General features: G+C 53.6%; 2 protein-coding genes across 7 annotated transcripts in view; one reads left to right on the forward strand and one right to left on the reverse strand.

Annotated features, from left to right (window-relative positions):
• The window catches only part of ADA (adenosine deaminase), a 33,204-nt gene extending 22,519 nt beyond the window's left edge, over window positions 1-10,685 (forward strand). Inside the window, exons 3-12 of one of the 4 annotated variants that reach the window (XM_058433040.1) lie at window positions 438-560; window positions 2,997-3,140; window positions 3,914-4,029; window positions 5,272-5,399; window positions 6,510-6,581; window positions 6,658-6,759; window positions 6,935-6,999; window positions 8,466-8,595; window positions 9,212-9,314; window positions 9,668-10,685. In XM_058433040.1, coding sequence (XP_058289023.1) covers window positions 438-560; window positions 2,997-3,140; window positions 3,914-4,029; window positions 5,272-5,399; window positions 6,510-6,581; window positions 6,658-6,759; window positions 6,935-6,999; window positions 8,466-8,595; window positions 9,212-9,314; window positions 9,668-9,753 — 1,069 coding nt within the window. In that variant the 3' untranslated portion in view covers window positions 9,754-10,685. The remainder of the gene's footprint in view (window positions 1-437; window positions 561-2,996; window positions 3,141-3,913; window positions 4,030-5,271; window positions 5,400-6,509; window positions 6,582-6,657; window positions 6,760-6,934; window positions 7,000-8,465; window positions 8,596-9,211; window positions 9,315-9,667) is intronic. The other 3 variants (XM_032143310.2, XM_058433041.1, XM_032143311.2) reach the window with 3 other exon arrangements.
• The window catches only part of PKIG (cAMP-dependent protein kinase inhibitor gamma), an 89,363-nt gene continuing 83,038 nt past the window's right edge, over window positions 10,578-16,902 (reverse strand). For all 3 annotated transcript variants that reach the window (XM_032143312.2, XM_032143314.2, XM_032143315.2), the window contains 2 exons: window positions 14,941-15,114; window positions 10,578-11,332 (listed from right to left, as the gene is read on the reverse strand). In XM_032143312.2, coding sequence (XP_031999203.1) covers window positions 11,253-11,332; window positions 14,941-15,091 — 231 coding nt within the window. In that variant the 5' untranslated portion in view covers window positions 15,092-15,114 and the 3' untranslated portion in view covers window positions 10,578-11,252. The remainder of the gene's footprint in view (window positions 11,333-14,940; window positions 15,115-16,902) is intronic.

Genomic DNA, 16,902 nt, shown 5'->3' on the forward strand with positions numbered 1-16,902 from the left:
GGAATTGTGACGCTGGTTACTGCCCCTGATAACCCCTGACTGGGCATAGGACCAGCTGGCTGTGCCAGCTCCTGGGGCTGAGGAGGAAGCCATGAGCTTGCCCTGGCACTTTCCTTGTCTCCAAGCATCAGTCAACCAAGGATATGGAGGGGATGTGTGCACGTGGGCACACATACACACACACACGACTTCAACCTGTTTGTCCCCCTTGAGATTTGCTGACTTGTGCATTGGGGGTAGAAGGTGCTGGAAAAATTCTGGTCCTGGTTCTCAGTTTCCCCATCTGTCCAGTGGGGGCAGCTGGACTGAGAGATGCCCATGTCTCCTGCTGTGGTCCTGCAAGGAGGCCGGCGCTCCTGAGTCTGCTCCACCCTGGCCTGTCAGGCCTGCCTAGATCTTGCCCCGGGTTGGTCCACCACTCACTGTTTTGTTTCCAGGAGGAGAGGGATCGCCCTCCCAGCTAACATAGCAGAGGGGCTGCTGAACGTCATCGGCATGGACAAGCCGCTCACCCTCCCAGACTTCCTGGCCAAGTTTGACTACTACATGCCTGCTATCGCGTGAGTTGCCCCCAACCCGCAGGTCCTGGGGCAGCATCGATCCCTATGACTAGGACCAGGCCTGTCCCTCAGCCTGTGGGGGCCAGAGAAGGTGCTCTGAAACCACAGCTGTCTTTCTCACCATTGTGTACATTTAGTGAGTCTCTCCAGTGCCTTTAGGCCTCAGTTTTCCCTTCTGAGATGTGGGTGTGATGGACTGAAATTGCTTCAACTTCTACAGAGAAATGGCAGAATACGGGAGCTAAGAACACAGGGTCAGAGGCAGTGCAGGGCTTGAACCTGGGCCATCTATCTCCTAGTTCAGGGCTTCGTGTTGTGAGGGGAGGGGAGGCCTGAATATAGGGTGGGGGCGGGGAGATATGGGGAAGATTCTCTCAAAGGCTTTTTTTTTTTTCTTGTCTTGAGTCGCTGGGGAACAGCACTAGGTACTGAAAAGGCCCAGAAGGGATATGCGCGAGTGCTAGAGAGAAATTTCAATGACCTATTTATTTATTTATTTATTGAGACAGAGTCTCGCTCTGTTGCCCAGGCTGAAGTGCAGTGGTGCGATCTCAGCTCACTGCAACCTCCACCTCCCAGTTTAAGGGATTCTCCTGCTTTAGCCTCCTAAGTAGCTGGGATCACAGGCACCCACCATCACATCCAGCTAATTGTTTTGTATTTTTAGTAGAGATGGGGTTTTACTATGTTTGCCAGGCTGGTCTCGAACTCCTGATCTCAGGTGATCTGCCCGCCTCGGCCTCCCAAAGTGCTGGGATTATAGGCGTGAGCCACCGCGCCCGGCCTCCATCCTCATCCTTGAGATGCAAGAACTTCCAGTGACCCCTTCTCCTGAGAGTGGCCTGATCTCCCCTGGGCAGGGCACTTTCTTCCCACGCTGGGCTCTCCCGGCACTTGTGTGCCTTCCCTCACACATTCCAGTAACCACTTCATTTTCACTCTTCATGGTGGGAACTTCCAGCTAAGCACAGTCCACAATTATGTGATCCACACAGTGGCCCTGGCAGGCCAATCTGTGCCTTGCTTCTGGAACAAACATGCAGTAATAACAATGAAAATGTTTTGAGCATTTATCCGCTCTGCTCCGAGCACTGGCCCGGGTGGGGTTTATGAAGTTTGATTCATTTGTCCCCACAATAACTCCTTGACGTAGGTGTCAGAGGGTGACTAACTAGGGGTCACACAGCAGATAAGTGTGGGCACAAGGATCCAAGTCCATGACTGTATCCAACGTGTCTCCCACATCCAGGCATCCCTCTGGACTTGTCCAGCTGTGTCCTTTTCTCTTATTTCTCTTCCCTGCCAGCCTTAACTCCATCACCAACAAATATTGGGCTACTCTGTCCTAGGCATGGTCCTCAGCTGAGAAGTCACAGCCATCACAAGACAGAGGGATCCTTGCCACATGGAGACTGCATTCTAGTAGGGAATACAGCAAACTGGCTGATAAGCCGTATGACACACAATGTTGAGTAGTGATAAGGACCTGGGAGAAAAAGAAAGCCCAGGAGAATGGTGGAGGGGCCGTTTGAAGATAAGACGGTCTGGGCCAGGCACACTGGCTCAGGCCTGTAACCCCAGCACTTTGGGAGGCTGAGGTGGGCGGATCATGAGGTCAGGAGATCAAGACCATCCTGGCTAACACAGTGAAACCCTGTCTGTACTAAAAATACAAAAAATTAACCGGGCGTGGTGGCACGCGCCTGTAATCTCAGCTACTCGGGAGGCTGAGGCAGAAGAATCACTTGAACCCGGGAGGCAGAGGCTGCAGTGAGCTGAGATGGCGCCACCGCACTCCAGCCTGGGCGACAGAGCAAGATTCCGTCTCAAAAAAAAAAAGATAAGGCGGTCAGGGAAGGCCTCTCTGAGGAGGTGAAGCTTGAGCTGGCTCTAAACCAAGGGAGCGGGAGAGACGCAGTGTAGGACAGTATCGGGGAAGCGCAGGCCTGTGTCTTCTCCAGTGGCCTCAGGGAATGAGGGAGAAGGAAGATGTTGGGGAGGCTGGCAAGGCCTGGAGGATGCAGGCCTTGTGGGCGGGACCTGGGAGTTGTGATGTCACTCTCCGTAGCAGGAAGCTATTGGGGCTTCGCGGGGAGAAGTGATATGCTTTGATTTACCTTCTTAAAAGATTGTCACAGCTGCTGGGTGGAGAACAGGATGACAGGGGCAAGCATGGAGATAGGGAGGCCAGTTAGAGATGGCGTGATTCAGGCCAGGATGGAGGGGTGAGAACTGGCATGCAGTTCCAAAGTAGAGCTGATAGGACTTGCCCAGTGTCTGGGATCTTATCCAGTGGATGCCCAGAGCTTGGGTCTGGGGGATGAGGATGGGGCCAGAAGTGGGTTTAATCTGCTAAGGGTTGGGGACGTCATTTGCTCCTGGAGTTCCCAAGGGACTTGGGGAAGGTTGTTCCCAACCCCTTTCTTCCCTTCCCAGGGGCTGCCGGGAGGCTATCAAAAGGATCGCCTATGAGTTTGTAGAGATGAAGGCCAAAGAAGGCGTGGTGTACGTGGAGGTGCGGTACAGTCCGCACCTGCTGGCCAACTCCAAAGTGGAGCCAATCCCCTGGAACCAGGCTGAGTGAGTGATGGGACTGGAAGGGGCCATGCTGAGGGTGTGGCTGGGAGGCTCAGCTCTGAGACTGGAAGGGCGAACTGCTGGGAATCCCTGACCCAAGCAAGACCTTGCTTTTGCCCCCAGTCTGGTCCATGGCCTCAGAAAGATGGGTTTAACTCTGTCACAAGAGATGTGGTTCCCATCCTCACTTTGTGGTTATGTTCTTACCTTGGGCACAAGTGTTTGGCTGTGTCTTGCTCTGGCCACAGGCCTGCTGTCCAGGAATGTTAACCTGCTTAGCCACCCAGGATTTCTGAGGGGGTCTCCCTTGTCACTGATGCTGATCAGATCTCTAAAGGCCCTAAAGGTCTTGCTTTAACTTCATAACTGAAGTGAGTCTGGCCCATTTCTAGCCCCCTGCCTGGGCCCCCATGGATCTCTAAGTGGTATCACAAAACCACCCTGCCCCATTTTCTGAGCCATGATTCTGATACATATAGAATGTGAACATCATGGCAGGCCCAAGCTTAGCAATGCTGTCCATCTGGGGGTGGGGAGGGCCGTGTTGACACCCCACACCTCCCACTAAGATCTAGGAGCACCCAGCTGCTTTAAGAGCCAGAAGGGACATGCTAGGGCCTGGGGGCATCTCTGCCAGTCTTTCCTCTGAGGCAGTGGGTCAGTGGGGGAGGCGGGTCCTCCCCAAAGCCTCCTCTTCCTCCTCTGTCCCAGTCCCAGAGCTGCCCTCTAGGCCTTCCTTTTGCCTCAGGCCCATCCCTACTCCTCTCCTCACACAGAGGGGACCTCACCCCAGACGAGGTGGTGGCCCTAGTGGGCCAGGGCCTGCAGGAGGGGGAGCGAGACTTCGGGGTCAAGGCCCGGTCCATCCTGTGCTGCATGCGCCACCAGCCCAGTGAGTAGGATCACCGCCCTGCCCAGGGCCGCCCATCTCACCCTGGCCCTGACCTCCTGGCCTAGCAGTGGGGCTGTACCTGATCTCCCCTGTGCCCCACAGCCCCATGGTGTCCCCTTGAGCCCACTGGCAGGAACTTGGGGCTTCCTGAAACAACTGGAGACCTCCTAGGCAGGCTCAGAACTTCCTGGAGACGTTCTCCCCAGGGACGCCATGCCTTTATAGCCACCCTGCAGGAAGCTCAACACCAAATGGGAACTTAAGTATTGAAAAAAAAATCTAGGCTAGATTCAGATCAGCCCGTGGTCCTCCCTCGAGGCCCAGTGGACCAGGCCCCATCCTGTCTGGGCCTGAATAGGTCTGATTTCCAGGATTTCTGAGGGGTCTCCCTTGTCACTGACGCAGATCAGATCTCTAGAGTTTGTGCCTCATGGTGCACAGCCTCACTGTGTGACCTTGGGCAGGTCACACTGCCTCTCTGGTTGTGCACAAAGACACCTCAGTTGTGCACTGTCACAAGGAGATGATCATACTTACTTCATTCCTCTACCCTCAGGATTAGTGAGAACCAAAGAGCTACCTGCACGCATTTCCTCTAATCCTCGCAGCAGCCTGCAAAGCAGAACTACCACCATTGCTTATTCCCATTTGACAGATGAGGAAACTGAGGTGGAGTGAGGTGCAGCCTCTTGCAAGGCACGAACCCTGGATTTGCATCCAGGGACATCTAGTTCCAAAGCCTGTGTTCATTCATTCTTTCTTAAACACTTCATAATAACTTATCCATTAAGAGTACCTAATACATTAGCAAGATACTTCAAAATACTAGTGTGAGTTCTATTTTAGATGACATGTTAAACGGTCCTCCGTTTCCTCATCTGCGCATGGGAGTAAGCCTGCCATGAGTGTTGTTGGAAACACCAGGTGAGAGAAGGGTCCGTGTCATTTACTGAGCTCAGGCCCTGTCCTTGGTGCTTTACACACATGGCCTCGGCAAAGCCTGGCCACAACCCTGTGCAATAGCTGGCAGTGTTCTTTCTGAAAAGGGCAGAAACTGAGGCCGTAAGCAGAGCAGTTTTCCGCAGGCCATGTGGTTAGGACGTGGCAGTTAGGATTGGAAGACACTGAGCCCTGTTTTGTGCTGGCCTCCCATGGGGGGTTTGGGTGGGACAGCAGGCAGGTAGGCTGGGAGGTCTCTCCATGGTGCTGGTGACAGAGCCTGGGTGGGCATCTCGCCCACAGACTGGTCCCCCGAGGTGGTGGAGCTGTGTAAGAAGTACCAGCAGCAGACCGTGGTGGCCATTGACCTGGCTGGAGATGAGACCATCCCAGGAAGCAGCCTCTTGCCTGGACATGTCCAGGCCTACCAGGTGGGTCCTGTGAGAAGGAATGGAGAGGCTGGCCCTGGGTGAGCTTGTCTCCCACCCATAGTTGGGAGAAATCACAAGAACCAGCGAGCATGGGGTCTCCTGAGTTCTGAAGTGTGTCTTTGTTGGGTCTTAAGGCTTGGAACTGGAATCCCCCTGGGCCAGGTGTGGTGGTTCATGCCTGTAATCCCAGCACTTTGGGAGGCGGGGCAGGAGGATTGCTTGAGCCCAGGAGTTTGAGACCAGCCAGGACAACATAGTGAGACCCCATCTCTGCAAATACAAAAAACTTAGTCAGGCACGGTGGTGCATGCCTGTAGTCCCAGCTACTTGGGAGGCTGAGGTGGGAGAATTGCTTGAGTCCAGGAAGTCGAAGCTGCAGTGAGCTGTGATAATGCCACCGCACTCCAGCCTGGGTGACAGAGGGAGACCCTGTCTCAAAAAAAAAAGAAGAAGAAAGAGAAAAGAAAGAGGGAGGGAGGAAGGAAGGAAGGAAAGAAGGAAGGGAGGGAGGGAGGGAAGGAGAGAGAGAGAGAGAGAGAGAGAAAGAAAAGCCTCCATTTGGTGTTGGGAGTCCTGTGTTGAGCCTGCTTCTGGCTGTGATTTGCCGTGTGAACCTGGGCAACACTGTGTCTTCTCTGGGCCTCTGTTTCTTCTATTGGGATGACTGAGTTGGAGCCAACATCTCAAAAGTCGCTTCCAGCCTGATGATGAATGGGCTTCCTGTGGAGGGTGCAGCATGGTGGGGAAGTCAGGGCTCTGGAGTCCCACTGCCCGGGCTCAGAGCTTGGTTCCACACTTCCTGTCTGACCTTGGTCACATTACTTGACTCTCCTGAGCTTCAGTCCTTCATCATAAAATGGGTGGGATAATAGTTGTGAATATTAGATAATGTATACAAGTCACTTCATGTACCACCTGACACATGGTAACTGGCTAATGAGTGACAGCCACCACTTAGATAAGGACTTTGGGGGTAAAAGACCAGGTTTCCCCATGCTGTTGAAGCAGGCAGCATGACTGGGATGGTTCAATCTCCACAGCGTGGTCAAGGCAGGGCCTGCCGGGGCCCTCCCCCCTAGGGCGCCCATGACCTGGCTCTCCCTGTTCCAGGAGGCTGTGAAGAGCGGCATTCACCGTACTGTCCACGCCGGGGAGGTGGGCTCGGCCGAAGTAGTAAAAGAGGTGAGGGCCTGGGCTGGCCATGGGGTCCCTCCTCACTGCCTCCTCCCATACTTGGCTCCATTCTGCTTCTCTACAGGCTGTGGACGTACTCAAGACAGAGCGGCTGGGACACGGCTACCACACCCTGGAAGACCAGGCCCTTTATGACAGGCTGCGGCAGGAAAACATGCACTTCGAGGTAAGCAGGCCAGGGAGTGGGGAGGAATCATCCCCGGCTGTCCCCACTTCCTTTATAGACAGGCAGAAAGCAGGGTGGGTCCCAGGAACTCGAGGGGTGGCCCCAGGCCCAGATATGGGGGAGGGATCAGCATGGCCTGGGGCCATCCCTGCCAGCCACACACCTGCTCTTCCAGATCTGCCCCTGGTCCAGCTACCTCACTGGTGCCTGGAAGCCGGACACGGAGCATGCAGTCGTTCGGTGAGCTCTGTTCCCCTGGGCCTGTTCAATTTTGTTCCAGGAAGGCCAAAGAGGGGAGAAACTGTAGGGATTGGGCATCAGCCCATGCCGGGTCTCTTAGATATGAAATCTCTTCGATGCCCTGGGAAGCAGGCATTGCCGTCCTCATCTTACATATGAGGAATCCGAGGCCCAGATGTGCTGTGACTTGACTGGGATTACCCAGCTGCTAACCAGCAGAGTTGGGGCCCTGTAGCTCATCAGCTGGAGCAGAACACTCCGCTGCTCTAAGGGAAGCTTCCACACTTCCAATTCTCCCGAGTCTGCCTCCTGGGCATTGCATAGGAAGCAGGAGTCCCTCCGGCCAGCATGTTCTCTGTTCCTGGCACCTGGCCCTTGGGAACCCTGGGCATTCCCCTGAGTGCCATCTTGAGGGTCTGTTCCACCCTGCCTGTCTCCCATCCTGACCTTCCACTGGAGGGTCTGTTCCACCCTGCCTGTCTCCCATCCTGGAGTCTAACCAGGGTCAAGGCCCTCCTTCCATCCTGTCGTCAAGCCGTAGGAGCAATATCAGGCCTTAGGAAAAAGCCGCCTTCTCCAAGACAAGGATAGCAAGAACTCAGGGTGACCATGGTCAGGCCAGCACTTATCCATCTGTCAGGCATATGAGAAGGGGAGGGGCTTGGGCTCTGATGTTCTGATGACAAGGGGGTTTTGGGGCTTGCCTTAGGGACACGTGGCACCTGTGGAGGTTCTTGGAGGCATGTGGGTATACCATGGGCTGGAAAAAGATCCAGGAGTCATCTGCACAGATATGGTGGCTGAAGGAGAAGCAGTGGCCCCAGGAGGTGGTGGAGCAAGAGGGCCTAGGATACAACCCGGAAGGACAATGGTATTTAAGGGACCAGCAAGAGACAGGAGGAAAGTCAAAAGTGTGGTGTCACAGACATCCAGGGAAAAGGTTTCAAGAAACAGTCAACAGTGTGAAATTCTGCTATACAAGTCAATTATGGTCAGAGCTAGGAAAGATCCATTAGATACAACAAGATGGTGGTCAGGGATCGTGCCAAGAACAGCTTCCATGGTATGTTGGAATAGCCAGCTCCCAGTGCGGACTGAGGAACAAGCAGGGTAGGGTGCAGAGGGGAAGGCTAGAGAGGGTGGCAGCTGGAGGGGGATGTTGATTTCTTGGCTCCCACCCCCACGCCCCCACTGGCTGCCGTTCTGCCTGGTTCCCATGTCTGGCCCCTCTGCTGCCTTTGCCCAGCTCTGGTCTTCAGGATGGGTTGGAGTCTGGAGTTTCTGGTTACATAGACTTGAACAAGTCACCTCAGTTCTGAATTTATTTCCCCCTCTGCACAAGGATCAGATCTTTCCGATCTGTTTGCGGCTGCTGTGAGGATCAAAGGCGGGTGAACGTCAGTGTGTTCTGACTATTTACATAAGAGTAAAAGGAGGGTCGTTCTCTCCTCCGCCCCCTTCTGCAGGCTCAAAAATGACCAGGCTAACTACTCGCTCAACACAGATGACCCGCTCATCTTCAAGTCCACCCTGGACACTGATTACCAGATGACCAAACGGGACATGGGCTTTACTGAAGAGGAGTTTAAAAGGCTGGTGAGTGGGCGTGAGCCATACTGGCCTTGACTCGGGTTTGGGAGTATGGTACCTACAGGTCCAGTCTGGGGCCTGGAACCTTTGGAAAGAGGGAGTGAGTTTGCCTCAACAGTCCAAGACAAGCCCAACTTAGACACTTTCCACAGAGAAGACATCTTTGTGTTGACGTCCTGACCTAGGACCAGGTTTTTGATCCTTTGCTTGGGTTGAGTGCCTTTAAAGAATCCAGTGAAAGCTGTCAACCCTCTCCCCAGAAAGGTGTGTGCAGCAGCTATGAAGTCTTGCACACTCTCTTCAGGTTGTTCTTAAATCCCAGGCTGAATGAGTCCATTCCTGCAGGTGTCTGCGGGGTATCTCTGGCTCCCTACATGCCACCCTGTCTCTCAAAGATTTCTCCAACTTCCTTCTCACAGCCCTTTATCATGTAATGACACATTAAGAACACGACCTCATGGTCTCTACTCTGGCACTTGCTGCTGTGTGACAGTGGACAAATCCTTCCCCTTCTAAGCGTATCTGCCCATGTTCAGTGAAGAGGATGGACTATCACTACATTGCTAAGAGCTGCCTTCTTTGTTCTCTTGTTCCATGTTGTCTGCCATTCTGGCCTTTCCAGAATATCAATGCGGCCAAATCTAGTTTCCTCCCAGAAGATGAGAAGAGGGAGCTTCTCGACCTGCTCTATAAAGCCTATGGGATGCCACCTTCAGCCTCTGCAGGTAGGTTCCTGTCTGGGCTTCTGGGCAGTTGCCCTGTCCTGGCCCCAGTGTGGCTTTCTGTGGGACTTCTAGCAAGACGCCCTTCCATTCTTGGGCAGCGCCAAGAATGTGTGATGACTCCCTGGTTTCTGGGCCCTGGCTGGGAGCAGTGTCTCATTAGATTGGTTTGTTTTCTATATAACTTCTTGAGAGGCTGTTCTAAGGGGAAACTTTCTGAAGCTCATTCCCAAAGGTCTGGGCAGTTTGGGACATCTCCATGGCTGCCCAAAGCCAAGGGCAGGGTGTGAGGCCCAGGCCTGTTCTGCTCCTTTCTTCCTGTGTGGTCTTGGCAAGGCATCTTCTTGCCATCATAGGAAGGAGTTCCTTTCTGGTTCTGGTGTTCTGTGATTTTTACAACATCCTGGGTACTACAAGTTGCCTGATCTTTCTGCTTCTCTGAACCAACGAGCAGGGCAGAACCTCTGAAGACGCCACCCCTCCAAGCCTTCGCCCTGTGGAGTCACCCCAACTCTGTGGGGCTGAGCAACATTTTTACATTTATTCCTTCCAAGACGACCATGATCTCAATAGTCAGTTACTGATGCTCCTGAACCCTGTGTGTCCATTTCTGCACACACGTATACCTCGGCATGGCCGCATCACTTCTCTTGATTATGTGCCCTGGCCAGGGACCAGCGCCCTTGCACATGGGCATGGTTGAATCTGAAACCCTCCTTCTGTGGCAACTTGTACTGAAAATCTGGTGCTCAATAAAGAAGCCCATGGCTGGTGGCATGCAGCAGGTGGCATGTAATTTGGTGGTCTTGGGCGGGCCAACATGGGCAGGATGAGCATGGAGGGAGCCGGGTCAGCCTGCTCAGCAGCAGGGCCTCAGCCTAGGGGTGGCTGTCAATGCCAGGCCAGAGACCCCAATGCCGTGGACCAAGAGGGGTCCAGAGGCTGTCCTCCTTCCAGAAGAAATAAGGCTTCTCTGGTTGTTGCTCAAACATTCCCTGAACTCTCAGCCCCTCCTAATTCTAGGTTTTAAGGAGTAAGCCTTCCTTTTGGGCTCCTGAAGCTGGCAGCTGGGGTGAGAGTGGATGAGATGGAAGAGGGCTCATCAGACACTGGCCTTGGAGGGTGCTGGCCTCTGCGAAACGCCAGCATCTTCTCAGAATCGTATGTTCTGGAAGCCTGGGGCAAGTCCGGTTAATTGTGGACTTGGGGAAAATAAGGCCCAAACCGTTTTTGCAAGGTTAAGGAGAAATAATCTTAAACCAGTCACACAAATCATCAGCATTTATTTCCTGGGTCCTAGGTGTCATTTATCCTCGTGGACAGGGCAGAGGTGGTCAGATCGTTTTGAGCCAAAATCCCTTCCCTAAAAATGGATCTGTGGAGCTCCATGAGGGAACCTCAGAGATGCAAAATGGGAGTTTAGCTAAAATGGCTTAAAAAAATGTGAATTGATTGTCAGCTCTCTCCGTATCTATCTGCTGAAAAAAGGTTTAAAATTTTTAAAAAGTTTAAAAGTGTTTTCTAAAAAAGGGACAAGCAGGTCTGGACCCAGAAGATTGGGCTGGAGAGGAGGAGTTGGTGTTGGGACAGGGTCCCTGCCCGGACCGCTCGCGAGAGGAGCGTTCCTGTGTGGGCTGCTCACTGTAGGGCAGGCCCCGCCCAAGTCCCGGCGCCAGCTCAATAAATAACATCTTGTGGTTACAGTGTCTTGAAAGTGTACCTGGGCACGGTGAGAAGGTGGTGGGAATGTGGAGCCTGTGGGTGTGGGCAGAGGGCTTTCCCGGAGTGGAGGCCACAGAGGCCTCTGGGGAGCCTTCTCAGTCTGGCCTGGTTTATCTGGGACATGGGGCTCAGAGAAGAGGCTGCTGGGCCAGTGCCAGGGTTCCCCCTCTGGGAGGGGACAGAAGGTCTCTCGTCCAGCCTTCTTGGACAAGGTCAGATTCAAGATGAGGTGGTCCCATCGCTGCTCTGGGGCTGGTTGCCAGCTTCCTTGTCTGGGGCGCTTCCCTCCACCTGTCCTTCTGGAGAGGAGAGAAAGAGGTTTTTCTTGGGCACATACACACAAAGTAAAGCACAGAAGGAGGTGTGAAAGGGCCCAGCCAAACTGATAGCAGTGGATATGCCCTGGGGAGCAAGACAAGCTGGATTGAGGTGCTGGTGGCCAATGGACTTTAGCCTGGTCTGTAACATCTTTTTACAAGGAAATGCGCATAGTGTTAGTATAATTAAGAGTCAATTAAGGGCCATTATGGATGGGTGCTTAAAGCATCAAGTGAAGGGCTCTTGAAGGTTGCTTTATTTGTGCAGGTTCCCCAGAGAGAGAGGCCAGATGTTAAGTCCCCATTGTGTCACAGGTGCTCAGCAAATGGCAGCTGTTCTGTTTTTTGTCTGTCTGTTTGTTTGTTTTTAATTTTTGTATTTTTAGTAGAGACGGGGTTTCACCATGTTGGCCAGGCTGGTCTCAAACTCCTGACCTCAGGTGATCTGCCTGCCTCGGCCTCCCAAAGTGCTGGGATTATAGGTGTGAGCCACTGTGCCTGGCCAATGTTCTTCTAAGAGAGTAAAGAGCACTGAACCAGGCTAGCTCAGGGAGCGCCAGGGTGTGGCCTGCATCAGGGTCTGTGGGGGCCAACCGTGCATCATGGGGTGTGTATTGTACCTCCTTCTCAAATCCATCCTGTCAGACATCTTGGTGGGGTGAAAGGCAGCAGCAGGCTCACAGAGATGGAGCACCTCACCCAGGGAGTCAGGATACAAGCCAAGTCTCCTCACTTTCAGCTTCCCTTGAGCCCCCCTGTGCAAGATGGGACAGGCAGCTCCTGCCACCCACTGGACCAGCAGTGCAGGGTGAGGGGAGTGCCAAACTCACGCCCAGGCCCCAGTCTCCATGCCTTCCTCCTCAGGCTGCATGATAAACAGGTGTCTTTTCATAAGGTGCACCACGTAGGGCCTGGCATGTGGGCAGAGCTCAATAGGTGGTACATTCTTAAACCCCAGTGACACTGTGCAATGTCACTAGGTGCCCTACAAGCTCACCGAGGGCCTGAGTTCAAATCCAGCCCACCAGACCACACCTTTTTATCCTTCAGGCTAAGCCCTTCACAGAACCAGGAGAATCACCACCCTATAGCAAGCTCCAGGGTCTGCAGATGGATGGGCACCTTCTTGTGCAATGCACACAGTAACATGGAGGTGTAACTAGGGTCATGATATGCATGAGAAAATCAAGGCCCAGCGAGGTGAGCTGATTTGCCTGGATCGAGGGTGGAGAGCCCTGCCTGCCACCAAGGCTAGTACCCCTTCTACCAAATTTAACCTCTTCCAATAAGCAGCCTTCCTGAAGGTTTATAGAGGCCTGACATCAGCACTGCCTCACTGTGCCCCTGCAGCAAGCTAGGAAGTGGGTGGTAGCTCGGGACTCTATCCCGAGCCCGCTGCCTGGAAAGCCTGCTCTTATTCCCGGCGGGGTGGCGCCTGGAACTCTGTACTCCCTCCTGCCTTGGGGAGTCGCTGGACCGGGCCTGGCCCACAGCCCCACCTGTGAAACAGAACTGGTCACTGCGGGCTTCCTGGAAGGCTCCTTGGCCAGTCACTCTCGCCTGGACACCACCATGAGTGTTTCATTTCCTTCAGTGAGCACTGTTCTTTCCTCAGGTCCCCTTTTTAAATGTCAGTCACCCTGGCAGGTCAATGTCATGTAGCCAGAGGACCCACACTTTAGGGAATCTGAGTCAGGGAAAACAGCTATTAGGAGGGCCTGGGTACATGGGCCAGCAGCTACAACTGCTGAGGGAGAGACAGAACACAGCTCACCAGAGCTGAGGGTGAGGACACAGAAGCCTTGAGAGAGAGCCCAGGGCAGCCTGCCCAGTGTGGCAGCTGGACATGCTGGTCATTCAGTCGGTCAATGAACAGCCATTGACTCGGTATCTCTGTCATGTGCCAAACACCACCAGGCACCGAGGGCACAAGACACACAGCCTGTGCTGGAGAAGCTCAGTCTAGAGCAGGGCCATTATGCTTAGTGGGCTCATGGAGGCAGCAGGGAGAAGAGGTGCCTCCCCGGTCTGGGAGGGGCACTGCGGTCAGGGAAGGCTTCTCAGCTGAGCAGATGCCTGGGTCTCTAAGAATGAAGAGAACCCAGCCAGGCAAGGGGAGGGAGGGGAGAAGCAAACAGAGGTGCAGCATGTGAAGGCCCACAGGGGCTTCTGAGCCATCAAAGTACTTTACTATGGCTGGCGAGAGGATGAGAGTTGAGGCTGGAGAGAGAAGAGCAGGGTGAACCCGTGGAGGTTCTGCCTGGGCCATGTGACAGAGGAGGGTGAACAGATCACGGGACAGGGGAGGCTTGCGGGGTGGGGTTCTGTTGACAGGGTGCCGGGGCTCTCTCTCAAGCCGGCCAGATTCTATGTTAACTCCCTGGGTGGCCCAGAGCAAGTCCTCCAACTTCTCTGGGCCTCAGTTTGTCCATCTGTAGCATGAGAGGGCTGGGTCCATGCCCCTGCAAAGTCTTCTCTGTTCTGTGCTTTTAATTCACTTCTGGCCAGTGAGGGGCAAGAAGACTAGGGCTACCCAGGGAGGGGCAGGGCTGTGGCCCTCCAAGGACAGCCCACGGGGAGACAGATGCAGCCTCATGGCTGTGCTGTGAGAAGCACACACGGCCTCTGTGGCGCTGTGAGAGCAGGAGGGAAAGGCCTCAGCCGTGCAGGGGTCAGGGAAGCTTCCCAAGGAAATTCCCAGGCTGACTGTGGACTTGAGCCAAGGGGTTCTCTGGGGGAATAGAGGGGGCGGGGGTGTTCCAGCCAGTACTTGGGTGGGTGGATGCTGTTTCCTTTTGTCATTCGGTCTGTGGTTACCAAGCACCTGCTGTGTGCCAAACAACGCAAGGCCTCTGCCCTCCTGGCGCTCACATTTAGACCCATGAGACCTTGTCAGAGAATGATGAGGGTCATGTGATTGGGGAAGGCTGATCTAGCAGTCAGAGAAGGCCCCTTGGAGAGGCTTAACTGAGAAACAGACCAAAGGTAGATGTAGCTGGAGGGTGTCAGGAAGAGAAGTGGCATTGGGTGAGACTTGGGCAGGGCCTGGCCTACAGCAGGACTGCCCCAGGGCAATGTGACAAGCTTAGCTTCACTCAGTGAAGCCACTGGGGGATTTTTTTTTTGGCAGAAGCATGATGGACAGAATGGTTTAAACGAGGTCTGCCGGCTGCTGCATAGAGCTAAACAGGAAGGGCGGAGATGGGTGTAGGGAGCCCAGGGAAGCCGGCCTCTATAGTCAGCCAGGTGAGAGCTGTGAGTGGCCAGAGCCAGGTATAGCTGTGGGGATAGCAAGAAGTGGAGGGACCTGGGATGTATCTTGGAGGAGAACTGATAGGACTTATGGGTGGGAGGGGGCAGGGGGACAGGAAGAGTCCCGGATGCCCGGCCAGAAGAGTCCTTGGGGCCTAAGACTCAAACATCTTCCAACCTAGAGATTGCTGGACTCTGCCACTGACCATGGGGCAGGCCTGACTTAAATGTGGTTTCTTCTCTAAGAAAGTATGGGCAGTCTAGGACTTGGAGGCCCGCCCGGGGCCTGGCAGAGGGCCTCTGGCATGCAGTAGTGCCAAGGACCTGCTGGCTCTAACCTGCCCCCTCGAGTGCCAGCTCGCCCATGTCTCCAGCCAGCTTCCTCACGCTCACAGCCTCCGAGTCTCCCTGGATGTCAGGGACCGCATTCCGACGGCCTGTCCGGTCACAGGAGATGAAGTCCGAGTAGGAGGACTCGACCTCCATCATGCCTGTCGCATCGCTCCTCAGGCCTGTGGGGACAGGAGGCAAGGGGGCAGAGGTAAGTCCAGGTGCATTCTGCAGAGAGGACAGCTCCAGTTCCCCAGCACAGTGGCTTCTGTCAAAATGACAGTTATTGCCTCTGATTGAAAACAAAGCAAAAAGCACAGAAAAGTACAAAGAACAAAACAAGTCACTCATAATTCCACACCCAGACAACCACCATCGACATTTTAAAGAACATGGGCTCAGACTTTACTTTAAATAAAATTATTGACAAACATGTACACACATTTATTAATACCACGCACCAGGCACTGGCGCAGATACCACCACGAACAAATTGGCCATGGTCCCTGGCCTCACAGAGCTTACCATCTACTACAGGTGGCATAAAGTCACCACATACCTAAGTCATGGCCTTGGTGCTCAGGGCTTCAAGGGAGAATGCAGGGTGCTGGAGTGATCACTGGAACCTGATCAAGGCTGGGGGTCACAAAGTGACATTTTAGCTGAGAACCAAGGATGACGAGGCGTCATGCAGATGAAGAGTGAGGGGAAGTGCATTACAAAGAGGGGAACAGCACGTGTGAAGGCTCTGAGGGAGGGAGGCATGAGGGCTTGGAAGGACAGAAAGAGCCAGCAGGCGGGAGCATGGCAGAAGAGGGACAATGACACCGAGGACACTGCTGAGGTAGGCAGGAGCCAGACCACATCTGGAACTTGGTTCCTGAGGGGCTTTAGGCCAGGTCATGAAGGAGCAGCCGTGCCTTTTCAAAGATGACTCTGGCATCCCGGCAGAGCAGTGCCAGGAAGGGGCAAGTTAGGAAGCTCCTGCAAAGTTCAGGTGCCAAGATGGTGGGTGGAGGAGGGGGACAGTGGGAAGGATTCTAGATGTAACTTGGAAATCGAACCAACAAGAAGTAGTGTTGGACTGACAGGTAATATAGGTTTCTGGTGTAATAAGTAAGTGGACAGAAGTGTGGTTTGCTGACATGTGGGAGAACAAGGGAGGAATATTTGGGGGCATAAAGTCCTATTTGGCCTATTCGGTAATTTTGAGATGCCTGTGAGCCCTCCAAGGGGAGAGGTAGGGTAGGTACATGGAACTAGGAGGCTGGAGCTCAGAAGAGAGGTGGAGTGGGGAGGAAAGATATGAAATTAGTAGTTCTAGATCAAGACCATCCTGGCTAACACAGTGAAACCCCATCTCTACTAAAAATACAAAAAAATTAGCTGAGCGTGGTGGCGGGTGCCTGTAGTCCCAGCTACTTGGGAGGCTGAGGCAAGAGAATGACGTGAACCCGGGTGGCGGAGCTTGCAGTGAGCTGAGATTGCGCCACTGCACTCCAGCCTGGGCGACAAAGCGAGACTCCATCTCAAAAAAAAAAAAAAGAAAAAAAGAAAAAAGAAAGAAATGAGTAGTTCTTACTACAGAGATAGCAGTTAACAGCCCTAGTGCTTGGTAACACAGTCTAGAGAGAGGAGAGAAGAGCACCACATACATAAAGAAGAGCCACATACATTTAGAAATGATTTGGGACCATACCTTATGTTGTGTTTTGTAGCCTACTCTTTGGGACGCTTTAGAACATGTCACTAAGGCTCCCTCCACATGAATTTTGTGCCAGCATACTTGGATGGGCCATGATTTACTCTAGGATGTGGCCTCCAGAAATGAACACAGAGGGACTTCCCAGTTTTCTACCGCCACACACAGCACTGGGCCTTTATGAGAGTCTCTGTGCCCATCCCTAATTATTTCCTGAGAGTATATCCCTAGAAGTAGAATTGCTGGGCTAAAGGGAAGGGTGAAATAA

Source organism: Hylobates moloch, unplaced genomic scaffold (genome assembly GCF_009828535.3).
Source record: "Hylobates moloch isolate HMO894 unplaced genomic scaffold, HMol_V3 SCAFFOLD_21, whole genome shotgun sequence".
Taxonomy (NCBI): Eukaryota; Metazoa; Chordata; class Mammalia; order Primates; family Hylobatidae; genus Hylobates; species Hylobates moloch.